The 12181-nt window shown below is 41.8% G+C and overlaps 2 protein-coding genes across 4 annotated transcripts; both read left to right on the top strand.

Moving 5' to 3' along the window:
- Positions 1–642: 642 nt before the first annotated feature.
- On the top strand, positions 643–5230 carry LOC123426601 (probable alpha-amylase 2). Its single transcript, XM_045110464.1, has 13 exons — positions 643–847; positions 971–1172; positions 1277–1316; positions 1426–1463; positions 2218–2344; positions 2432–2658; positions 2896–3041; positions 3151–3269; positions 3616–3704; positions 3785–3907; positions 4030–4065; positions 4465–4563; positions 4656–5230. Exons 2-13 carry the CDS (start codon positions 1161–1163, stop codon positions 4845–4847), a joined length of 1248 nt encoding a protein of 415 aa, XP_044966399.1. The 5' UTR covers positions 643–847; positions 971–1160; the 3' UTR covers positions 4848–5230.
- Positions 5231–5324: 94 nt separating this feature from the next.
- On the top strand, positions 5325–11633 carry LOC123426600. Of its 3 annotated transcripts, XR_006622278.1 has the most exons (13): positions 5325–6859; positions 6956–7090; positions 7286–7430; positions 7538–7819; positions 7993–8254; positions 8404–8570; positions 8663–8773; positions 9390–9441; positions 9543–9652; positions 9755–9883; positions 10274–10363; positions 10439–10562; positions 10679–10770. XR_006622278.1 is itself a non-coding variant. In XM_045110463.1 (12 exons), exons 1-12 carry the CDS (start codon positions 5817–5819, stop codon positions 10436–10438), a joined length of 2535 nt encoding a protein of 844 aa, XP_044966398.1. In that variant the 5' UTR covers positions 5325–5816; the 3' UTR covers positions 10439–10522. The 3 variants fall into 3 exon arrangements, 2 of the variants coding, with proteins under 2 accessions (XP_044966398.1, XP_044966397.1); XM_045110463.1 differs by lacking the exon at positions 10679–10770 and having other exon boundaries at positions 10430–10522; XM_045110462.1 differs by lacking the exon at positions 10439–10562 and having other exon boundaries at positions 5695–6859; positions 10679–11633.
- The last annotated feature ends 548 nt before the right edge of the window (positions 11634–12181 follow it).

Below are 12181 nucleotides of genomic sequence, written 5' to 3'. Positions count from 1 at the left end.
AACTCAGGTACACATAATCTTCTTTGATTGGCCATGACCCACTTCCCCCTTGATTGCCTCCCCCAACCCCAACCCCTTGCGGTCACTCTATGTTGACCGTGTAAATACCTTCTTGTAAGGTTTAATAAAAAGGAAATAATGAAGGGTGGCAGAGAAGAAATAAAGGAAAAACAGACACACGAGGTGACAGAAAAAGGAAAATGATGCGCACGATAAAAGAAATGAAGGGGGCTGAAGGAATACATATTAAAATAATTGATGCACAAATACTTTGAACTTTTTAGCTTGGTGGAAAAGATGGAGAAAAAAATCAAAAATTAAAATGTGTTTTATAATGGTAAAAAAGTCACACAATGTTGCTTGGTGTGCATGGAGATCTTTATTAATAATATGTTGTCTATACATCCATTGCAACGCACAAACTTTTTTGTAGTTTTTTTCAACTGTCTAAGCATATATATATATATTTTATATACCCGATGCAACGCACAGGGCCTTTTACTAGTAATAGGATAATAGGATTCCTACCAAGCAAAAGGCTTTAAAGGAACTTTTCTATAAGAATCTTATCCTATGAAATTCTTACAAAATTCCTCAAAACCAAAGGAGGGCTGATTTTGTTTTCCTAGAATTAGAAAAAGTAACGATTTGACCTCTAGCCAATCGCCATTGGGGAGCGACGGAGCTCTGTTCCTTATTCTTCCCCCAACCTCACTCCTCCGCCGAACAAGCCTCCAGGCCTCCCTCCAGCGGGCGAAGCACGCCAACTCGAAGGATTTTTCTCCCATAGTCGTCGCCATCGTCCTATCCCGCTCTGCCCAACTGCCGACGAGAGGAGATACACCTGGTCTGGTCGATTCCCTTAACCTGCTTGGATTTTTTTTTTCTTTTTGCTGTGAGCAGTCCAATCCACATATCTCTTTCCGGGACTGATATCGACCCATTCCTTTCTCCGCGGTCTCGTTTGCAGCATGGCGATGGCGGAGTTCTAACCGCAGTTGGTTTTCCAGTAATTTGGGGGGTTCAACAGTTCAACAGAACCCCCAAAACCTACGTTAGATCCGCCCCCCTGCCGAGCTCCGCTACATATATGATACTGTGACGGCATTGTACAGTCCTTCGCTCCTTACTTTGCGCATTGGTGAGGTTGAGACTTTTTAATGGGCCAGATGGTGAGTGCGCCACTGTTGTGCTTTAACATTTTACAAGGTTGTGTGCTCGTCTTATCTGACGACTGAGCCTGTTCCGGTGCCCCTGAAATGGCGAAATTGTGCAGGTTTCCGATGGTGTTGTCCAAGAACAGGCAGCTCGCAATGGTAACAACGTCGTAAACTTATAGGAGTATCTTCTTGCAGCATGTCGTTTTGGTTATTTGTTTGAGCTCCTGACTGGTATGTGGTTGCTTTGTTGCATTTTCTTTGCCAGTCGGGATCATTAAGAATGGAAGGGAAATCCTATTGCAGGTGAGAATATGTCTTAAGCATGTACTCCCTCCGTTCCTAAATATAAGACCTTTTAGAAATTTCACTATAGACTACATACGGAGCAAAATGAGTGAATCCACACTCTAAAATATGTCTATATACATCCGTATGTAATCCCCTAATGGAACCTTTAAAAGACTTATATTTAGAAACGGAGGGTGTTTTTCCTATGATGCTATGTATAAAATCCAGAGACATGGATCTTTAGAAATGCGACTGGACTTAGAGCGTGCTCCTTCAAATCGATAGACATCAGGATATGTGCTCGCTTGCTGTGAAACCACAGCCAATAAGAGTGTTCTACACACATACTTTTTTTTTCCAATTACTACATACCAGAAATAATTTTCATTCTCACCAATAATTATACGGACGTATCTGACCGTCATTGGTGTGGAAACTCATCGACATATCAGGGTAATCTAGCATCTAGTTTCTGTTCAGTTTGAGTTATTTTGCTCCTTGCACGAAGTACAAATTGGAAAGAAGCTATTGCTTGTGGTAGTTGGTCTTGTCGTCTTAAGGTTGCTCATGTCTTGGTGAGCGTGCATTTGTGCATCGTTATAATTTGCATTTAGCTTGACATGGCCCACTCACCAATTCAATATAAGCTATGATTATTTTTTGTATGACAATGGCAACAGGAGTAGTGCCTTTCATGAATACGGAGTCGCTCATTTAAAGAACAAATACGAGTTCTCTCACATATCTCTTGATATCAACTGTGTGTCAGGCTTTTAACTGGGAATCCCATAAACACAATTGGTGGAGTAATTTAGAGGGCAGAGTTGCCGACATTGCTAAATCTGGGTTTACATCAGCATGGTTGCCTCCACCGACACAATCGTTATCTCCAGAAGGTAAGCTAGTCATGAGTTCATCATTACTCTTTCTTATCAAAAGAATAGTTGCTGAAATATGGGTCTGACTGATGTGTTTCTCCGCAGGCTATCTGCCACAGAACCTGTACAGCCTTGACTCTTGTTATGGTTCTCTTCAGCAGCTAAATTCGTTGATTCAGAACATGAATGACCACAATATAAGGGCTATGGCTGATGTTGTTATTAACCATCGAGTTGGGACTACTAAAGGATTAAATGGGATGTATAATCGTTATGATGGTATCCCAATATCATGGGACGAACATGCTGTTACATCTTGTTCTGGTGGGAAGGTAGCCATTTTACGCAGACTAAGAATAAACAAAACAAATAACAAAAAGAAACCCCCGTATAAACACAACCAGGGTACTAGAGACCTGGAGTTCTACTTAGACTTATAGCGATGGATTAGTATGACTTGGTTTGTGCAAGATATTCCTATTTTGTGCAGCCTTCTACTTATCACCATATCTTGATGGCTAAGCACTATTATTAAGCATTACTCAACTTTGGTGCAACTTCTTTATCAGGGGAATAAAAGTACCGGCGATAACTTTGATGGGGTTCCCAACATAGATCATACCCAGCCATTTGTAAGGAAGGATATTATTGAATGGCTGATCTGGCTTCGGGAAACCATTGGATTTCAAGATTTCCGCTTTGATTTCACAAAAGGGTAAATAGTCAATTCGCTAGAACCATACTATGAAACAAACAATTTGACTACTGTTGCCATATTTTGCATTGTCAATGTGCTGATTTGCCACATTTTCTGTTTAGTGCAGTTATGCTTCAAAGTTTGTGAAAGAATACATTGAGGAATCAAAGCCTCTTTTTGCAGTGGGGGAATACTGGGACAGCTGTGAATATGCCCCCCCTGACAACCATCTGAGCTACAATCAGGGTAAGAGATATGTAATGGCATCTGTACTGATTACTATGCCACAATGATGTAATTTCTGGCCAAAGCATTCTTAAGATCAATCCCTTGACTGACTACCATGAAAATTATGGTAATATACATATTATGCCCATGTTACTGAAATTTATCAATGTTAAAATTGTTACTACTGTCTCAGTTTTCTCTTCATTTGTCTGCCCATCTCTCTGAACCGTTCTTGACATGGAAGGTTTAATTTACTACTACGAATGCAAGGCAGTTCTGTAACTACATCAGATTGTCTCCACACATTTGTCATATTGATGAAACCAAATAAAGATATACAAGCAACATCTTTCATTTCTTCCAGATAAACATAGGCAGAGAATTATCAATTGGATAGATAGCACTGGAGGACTTTGCGCTGCGTTTGATTTCACAACAAAGGGCATTCTTCAGGTTAGAAACGAATCACGGCTCTACAGGAGCAAATATTTTCTTTGGTGATTAGTTTGAGCAGTTTAGCGTTGCTGGAGCAGGAAGCTGTGAAAGGAGAGTTGTGGCGTTTGCGCGACCCTGAAGAAAAGCCACCTGGTGTGATGGGGTGGTGGCCTTCAAGATCAGTCACATTTATTGAAAATCATGACACAGGGTCAACTCAGGTATAACAATTCCATGTTTCCCCCCTTCTTTGCTCAAGGCTAACTTTTCGAAGTTAATATTTACTTGGAATTATTCATAGGGTGCTATTAAGCACATCTAATTGGAATTTCTATTATTTCAGGGCCATTGGCCATTTCCACCTGACCATGTCATGGAGGTATGGCATCAGTTGTTTGTACTACTTACCCATGTCACTGGTTTTTATTAGAAGTGGATTTCATGTTCTACACAATCAATTTACACAATGATGATGATTTTAAAAAACCCTGGCGCAAGTTATATAACGATCATATGTATCAAAAAGTTATTCATCACTGTATTTGAATAGCCAAAGATATCACAAATATTGTATCTGACTTAATCTGGTGGACATACTGTTCATCTGTTTCAAGATGTGACCACTGACCACGCTGCTGCAGCTGGAACTAGTATAGAAGTGAATTGTGTATCAACAGACGCCTCCATATGATTTGCTTTAGAACAAGCCAGCTGTTCACTTTGGAGATTTAACTGTTAGTCGTTTACTAAACACATGCACAAACTAATGGTCTTTCAGGGATATGCTTATATACTTACGCACCCCGGAATCCCCACAGTGTTCTACGATCATTTCTTTGACTGGGGAGATTCTTTCCATGATGAAATAGCAAAACTGGTATTCTGCTCATTCCTATTTATTGCACTAGCATAGCATGCATCCACGATAGCTGTTTGCTCTAAACTTTGAATATATATTTTTGTACCCAGATGGAGATTAGGAAATCCCAGGACATACACAGTCGTTCAGCTGTCAAAATTTTGGAAGCAAGCTCAAATCTGTACTCGGCAATAATCGATGATAAGTTGTGCATGAAGATTGGAGAGGGCTCCTGGTGCCCAAGCGGGCCAGAGTGGAAGCTGGCGGCATGTGGAGACAGATATGCCGTGTGGCACAAGTAGGCATCAGCGAACCATATTTGCGCTGAAGAGAAGATATTAGCCTGGTAACTGAAGTACACCACGCCAGATTACCGCAGCATACCTACACCCATCTATTATGAATAACGATACGTGTGAGTGGAACGGTCCTGAAGAGGCGCTAATGCCGCGCTTCTCCTGCCTGCCTAGGTTCAGAGTTCTGGGACAAACCTGACCGCCACCTTACTTTATTCTAGTGCCAAACTTGAAAATAAAACAAAATTTTATTTGGCTAGCCAATAATAGAGGGCATCATCTATCTCTTTATGTATGAAAAAAAAAATACAGAATGTACATGTATAATGTGACTTACGCACATAGCTGCTTGATTATATATTATATAGAAAAAAGGGTTTCATGTCTCAGTTTGCTCGGTATTATGTACTTCCTCTTCTGTACCTAAATAATTGATTTAGGAACGGAGGGAGTATTAGCAGAAAGTGTATCTGAACAGGTTGAGGCAATTTTCAAAGGTCATCTGCTCTCACAGCATCATGGCAAAGTCGAATTGGCACTGTTGACTTAACCCGGCAATCTTCCAGTGGAAGGAGGGATTCCTTCCCTTGCAAGGAGTCGCCTGGCATTCTTGCACACAACTCCCTTAGTTCCTGTATATTTACTAGTACTCTAGTTTTTAATCTTCATTACAATCAAGTCCGTTTTCCCTCTCTAGCATTGGATCTGGCTCACTCCTACTACTCCATCCGTTCTTAAATATAAGTCTTTTTAGGGATTTCACTAAAATACTACTCGTACATACGGAGCAAAATGAATGAATCTATACACTAATGTATGTCTATATACATCTGTATGTAGTTTTCTAATGAAAACTCTAAAAGGACTTATATTTAGGAACGAGGGAGTAGTATGTTGCCGTTGCCGAGAGGGCATATTCTGTAATAATCATCTTATGGAGTACGCTTTTCGAATAAAAAATCTTGTGCGAAATAAATGGCGGGAGCAGGTACAAAATATAAATCCATGGCTCATCTTCCCGCCGCCTGGCCTTGGCGGCTCTTCTCCCCTTCCCAGTTCCCTCCCTCACACCTCATGGCGGTGGAGCCGCCACCCAGCGACCACCACGGCGACCCATCTACTCCTGGCGGCCTGGGCTACTTCCATCTCCGCCTCCTCGGCCCCGTCGCGTCACTCTTCCTGCTCCGCTCGGACCGCCTCTATTCCCTCTCCTTTTCCCGCCGCCGGGGCTACCGCCTCCGCCTCATCGCGTCCCCTGCACGTCGCCACAGGCGCCTCCGCCGCCGCCGCGATCTTCTGCTCAGCACTTCCGGCTGCGTCCTCCGCCTCACCCACTGCTTCTCCAGTCCCGACGCCGTGCGCGTCAATGGGCTGCCCCTCCACGGCGGCGGCGGCCCGGTCGATCTGGCCGTGGGCGACGAGGTCTCGCTGCTCCTCCTCGGCTCCAGGTACGGATTTGTGGCGGAGAAATTTGTCTCTTGTGAAAGGGGTGGCAAGGTAGCGGGGTCCTGCGAGGAGGTTCTTGTGCTGAGGGCAGAGTCGCTCCGGAAGCGGCTAAGAGCGATCTCGGAGAGCCAGGACCCTCTTTCTTTCTTGAGGGACTCACACTGTGCACACGCCGGAGTGAAAAAAGCGAGAGAAGATGGTGATTTATTGTGCCAGGGCAATCCAATTAACTCTGTTCCCCAGGAGAATTTGCGGCAACAAGAATGCAATTTTGATCAGGTCAGATTGGAACACCAACCTGATGTTACAATGGAAGATACTGTTCGGTTGCCTCAAAGAAGAGCAGGATGCGACGATGTAGAGCTCAAAGGATGCAGCAATGGGAATGTAGAGCAGGATCACACGGAGAGTTGCTACTCAGATGGGAGCACATTCTTCCTGAACCGCCTCACCGGCATAAGACCTGAAATGCGAGCGGAGCAACACAGTGGAGTGACCCTTCCACAGCTTCTCCACCCTGTCGGCAGCTTGTTGCGAGTGTTTATAGCAACGTTCACCTCTGACATTTCCTGGTGTGTGCTCTCTCCACTACTGAATTTCCCTCTTTGTCATGTTGACAGCCATAATTAAATTATCCATGAAAGTCCTAATTCATGCTCATCTCTCAGGTTCCTGGACTACTGTAAAATTCCCCAGTACCTGCCAGTAACAATAGCTTGCCACAACAAGGACAGATGCTGGAGTGCAAATAGTGAAAGTAGAACTGCAGCTCCTTTCGAAAACCATCCTAATATACTTCTAGTGTAAGTAGCAACCCCGAAAATTTTGCAAGCTAATATCTCATGCCTTCAAATTTTTGAATCCATAGGGTGTAGGCAAGTCAGACACAGCATCTTAGTTTGCAGTATTTGCTGAGCTTTATGGTAGATCAAAACAAGATAAGCATAACTTTCCTGGAGGATTGATACTGATTTGTTGATGTGTATTTTGCCTTTAAGATACCCCCGATTTCCGGAAGTGATAGCATTTGGAAAGGATAGGAAGAATCAAGGAGTTGCATGCCATCATCCAAAGCTCATAGTGTTACAGAGAGAGGACAGCATGCGTGTTATTATTTCTTCAGCTAACTTGGTACCTAGACAGGTCAGTGTTACAGTTCATGCTATAATGTCTTATCTTAAATTCTTTATTTTTTTGCTGGTGATTTCTGTTGCTATGCTCTTACTGAAAGTAAACCATACTTCCTGCAGTGGCATCTCATAACAAACACAGTGTGGTGGCAAGACTTCCCCTGTAGGACATCCCCCGATTATTCGGCTCTTTTTAGTGCATTTGAGGGACCAAAATCTGATTTTGCTGCTCAGTTAGTTTCATTCATAGGATCCCTTATCAATGAAGTCCCTAGCCAAGCATATTGGATAAATGAGATAGCAAGGTATGATTTTGAAGGAGCTGGTGGGTACCTTGTTGCTTCAGTACCAGGGTTGTATATGCCAAGTCCTTGTTATTTGGAGTCCAATTATTGCCTTTCAGTAAGTCTACTCTTACTGATATAATATGTGATATACATTTTTGTTTGGTGAAGCCCTTAGCAAGAATAACTAAACATATATACTATATTCAACTGAACACTTGTCCTAACTTCTAGTTCTTTGAAATAGTTTTGCCCTATTCCTTGACCAGACACTATCAATTATTTATGCAGGAAAAACAGATTATACATACAAAATCGTCACGCAGAATGTTCCTTGGTTCTGTGCAAACATCTGTAGTTGGTTTATCCCATCGGTTTCACATACCATCTGATGCCGGCTCACAACTGAAAGCCTTGTCTGTATTTCTTGGAAAATGCCGTGAAAACATGCATGGAACTACAGAAGTGATCTTGAAAAGAAATACAAATATACCTGCAGATGCTAATGCTGTGAGTGTCCTTGTTGCTGATCTGGATAAATTCTGTGAGGAAGGTACATGCAAACCTCAAAATGTGCATCTTTTGCTGCACATTAACTCGTATCCTGAAGTGCTTCGTGTTTCATGATTCATGTGCAAATCAATGTATGTGCTTCTCTTTCTGTTCTTTTTATCAATAACCATGTCCAATGCCCCAAAGCAGATTCTGTCCAACTTGGTTTCTTGCCTAGAGAGGTTGCGAAATGGGTATCTCCCCTTAGTGACACGGGTTTCTTCAAATTTTCTGGATTTATCTACCCTAGGGAAGCCCTGGAAGCTGCATTTGGAGCAACTAACACAAAAGTGCAGTTGCTTCTATATATATCGAAGGTATTATAGGAATCTCTCAAGATGCCTTTTGATATCTTTGCAGTAGTTTTGAGAAACCCATGCTGATTTTAAACTCTTTCTATAAAATTTAGGGCCCGGAGTTTTCTCAAATTTCAGGGCTAATCCAGGATGAGCATCTTCCTTCATTGTGCTCACTAGCAGCGTCCCTGAAAAGGAACCCTGGGCTTTGGCGCTTAGAAGAGGTAATAAACCAAGCTAAAGTTTGATAATATAATTTACTATTCCATATTGTTTGTTAAATTAGTGGTAATATTTACTCTGGGATACTTAAAATTCGTAGCTCCATAGCACTTCAACGATTAACGCAGTTCACATTAATTTTTGCCACCATTTACATGGAACAGTCTTCCATTCTTCGGTTTCATATCACCTTACATATTTTATTTCATTCAACTATCATTGGTGTAAGTTGAATTATTGTTTGTACATGACTAGACAGTATATATGATAAATTACTCCATGAAAATCCTGTGATAATTACAAATAGTATAGGATAGATGCGACAGCGCCATTTCTGGTTTAATTGTCTTCCCAGTCTCCACTGTTCCGCACGTGCACTCTATGCAATACGATTCTCTTAATTCTTAAATAGACTGACTAGGAAATTCATCAGAGCTAAATCAGCGTTTATTCTTTTGCCTCTAGTATTTTTTTCCACGAGGAATTCATGCCTCTTTTTTTATCAGCTCGTGTTTAAAGTTTTCTAAGATGCTTAGTGACTGTCTAAGTTAATCCTTTGCCACTTGCTATGTTTAGTAACCCACTGTCTAAAAGTTGATATGCATTGTTCTGCAACAGGTATTATCACACTTTAAGTGGCCTGAAACACTGGAGACTGATTTTATGTACAGTGAGTAAAACCATCTTTCTTTTATTACTGGAGGAAGCCAATCATCTTAATATGGGATTTTAACTAAACATGTTTATTTACGAATCAGAATTATATTATAGGTGCTTCATCCATTGGGACTTCTATTAATCCACAGTTCATTGCACACTTCGCTTCAGCGACAGGTAAACGATCCAATCACGATGTTGACTCCGAAGAATCTGATCCAGAGGTAATATTTAACTGCTCCATGAACCACACTATCTTAGTAACTTCCTGACTTTTTACTCATTATTCATGGACATTAATTTCCCATGTTCCTCGATCTTCCTAGTGGGGTGGCTGGACAGCACGCCATGAGCTAAAGAAGCCGTCAATCAGTTTGTTATTTCCAACAATTGACAGGGTGAAAAGCGCGGCTTGTGGAATTCAGTTGTCCAGATATTTGCTTTCTCTACCTGAGGTTGATTTGTCTTTCCAAAATTTTAATTATGTGCATATTTTATCGGTAAAAGAGCTCATGACACATGCACATCATATTTGAAGTTCTTCTGGCCCAGCTACTTCCTTCAGGATGAAGTTGCATATTAATCTGGGATGCTTTACTTCAATGAATTATGTAGCCGTGCACAATGAAATAGGCAACACACATCTCTCTAGTTAGAGAAGCAAGTGATAAGGATATTGATGATTTAGAGGTGTTCCTTGTATAGCAGATACATTGCGGTGGGAATAGTTTTTCTTCCATTATAATATCCTGTCCAGAACATTGTAGTTTGGTTGTTGAAGAAAGAAGGCATAAGTTATTTTTATGGTTTTACTTCTACTCATCTCATATACTCCATTCTGACAGAAAACGTGGCAAAGATTGAGATCTACTGGCATATTTCATGATGCAATCCCACATCCACATGATAGGATAGGGCATCCTATGCATGTTAAGGTATGCTCAATATCATAGGGTAAATATTCATTGCCTTCTTTTGTTAATGCTGAGCTGTGTGGATAGCATATGTAGATCTTGGGCAACATCTATATTAGGCATGATGATTCAAGGAAAAGTATTATACAACAAACTGATTAATGGATAACGGGGGGCAAGGAATTCACATTGATGAAAACAATTCTCTCACCCTCAGCAGGTCAATGTTCTGGTCAGCTTATCAGAATTAGAGGCTAACTTTAATCATCATCCCCAATATAGATGTTGCGAACAAATGAACCGCAGTTACAATATTGACATCATACTCTATACCAGGTTGCTCAGAGGCGATTCCGGTCTCGGCTAGGCGGCCATTCATTTGGCTGGACTTACTGTGGATCTCACAATTTTAGCCCAGCTGCCTGGGGACAACCGTTGCGCCCTCCGTCCAAACCAAATCCTACTGATGCCACCAGAGGAACTCCTTCTGGGTCAAGGCTGCACGTTTGCAACTATGAGCTGGGCATCATTCTCATTGCCCCGCCGCCAGGCATGTCAAAGGAGGGCAATGGAAGGAGGCATGGGATTGATGGCATATCCCTCCCATTTGTCATCCCTGCACCACAATACAAGTACAGTGATAGGCCTGCGACACCGCTGGCTATGCGACAAGCCGTGTCCGAAGCTTGTATTCCACAGAGCGACTTGTCGGAAGAGACTGATGAGGATATACCAGATGAAGATGACGAGCATGTGGTTGAGCTATCTGACTGTTGTCCTGAAGAGAAAGAAGAGGAGAAGATCTATGCAGAGACTCTATGGGGGCAGGTGGATTCTTCGCAGAGCCAGGGAAAAGATTCCTGAAATTGGAGGCTGGCTCTGCAGTCTTATGCAAAAACTACAGCCCAGATAGTTTGTTGGATAAGGGCGTCCAAGGAGAGTACAATAGATGTAAACATGACAGTTGACAGACAGATTCCAAAAGTTCTTTGAGGACACAGGTTCTCATATCACAGTGAATTCATCATTCTCAACAAGAGAAAAATTCGTCATTGGTTCTCATATCAAGTTACAGGCATAAATCACATGAGCGGCCGCCTGAATCACCAGGGTTATTTCTTATTAAAGGATTGTAGATGATTCATTTTCCCTTTTATAGATTATATTGTGTGGTGTACATGTTTTGTAATTTGCTGTTGTATTGATATTGTACATTTATCGACAGAGCCTGGAAGGCGACTATTCCTAATGATTTGCTGAAGAAACATTGGAACGGAAGGTTTTACTTGAACTTTACTGTGCATGATGTGCCTTGCCTAGTTGAGTAATTCATCAATCTTCAATCTGTTATTCTATTTTTTCTGCATGAATACCTTTGTAATCCTGCTATAAGTCAATCTGCAAATGAAATAAAGTTCCTCCTTTGAAAATCATCTTTGATATATTTTGTAATTTCATCATTTCCATTGCATGTAAGCAAGAAATACTGTGTTGGTTGACCACACGTACAGAATTGCAAACTCCTTAGGACATCTCTAGCTGACCCCTTGTATCTTAACCCCTTATATGCCTCCTTATACTTATACTTGACTCCCTAGAGCATCTATAGCCGGACCCCTCAAACGACCGCGGGCTTGTCTGGGCGCGTCTGCAGGCACTGACCGGACGCGTCTTATTTTTTACCTTTCACATCCGCATCCCTTATATCCATACACTCCAAACCCTCATGTCCATACAAACGCATGCAACACTACGTAAAACAAGAGATCGACATCTTCCATCAGATGGATTGCTTCGCCGGCCAAAAGGATCATACTTCATCGGCAATTTCATACTACA

Source organism: Hordeum vulgare, chromosome 2H (assembly GCF_904849725.1).
Source record: "Hordeum vulgare subsp. vulgare chromosome 2H, MorexV3_pseudomolecules_assembly, whole genome shotgun sequence".
In the NCBI taxonomy this organism is placed as follows: Eukaryota; Viridiplantae; Streptophyta; class Magnoliopsida; order Poales; family Poaceae; genus Hordeum; species Hordeum vulgare.
Note: the sequence above shows the minus strand (reverse complement) of the source record. Positions and strands in the feature narration are given on the sequence as shown.

Coding starts and splice junctions, on each gene's coding strand:
- LOC123426601 (XM_045110464.1), top strand. Junction 2,659..2,895: donor CATCTTGTTCTGGTGGGAAG/GTAGCCATTTTA, acceptor CTTCTTTATCAG/GGGAATAAAAGTACCGGCGA. Junction 3,908..4,029: donor ATGACACAGGGTCAACTCAG/GTATAACAATTC, acceptor CTATTATTTCAG/GGCCATTGGCCATTTCCACC.
- LOC123426600 (XM_045110462.1), top strand. CDS start 5,817: ATGGCGGGAGCAGGTACAAAATATAAATCCATGGCTCATCTTCCCGCC. Junction 7,091..7,285: donor CATCCTAATATACTTCTAGT/GTAAGTAGCAAC, acceptor TTTGCCTTTAAG/ATACCCCCGATTTCCGGAAG. Junction 8,571..8,662: donor TGCTTCTATATATATCGAAG/GTATTATAGGAA, acceptor TATAAAATTTAG/GGCCCGGAGTTTTCTCAAAT.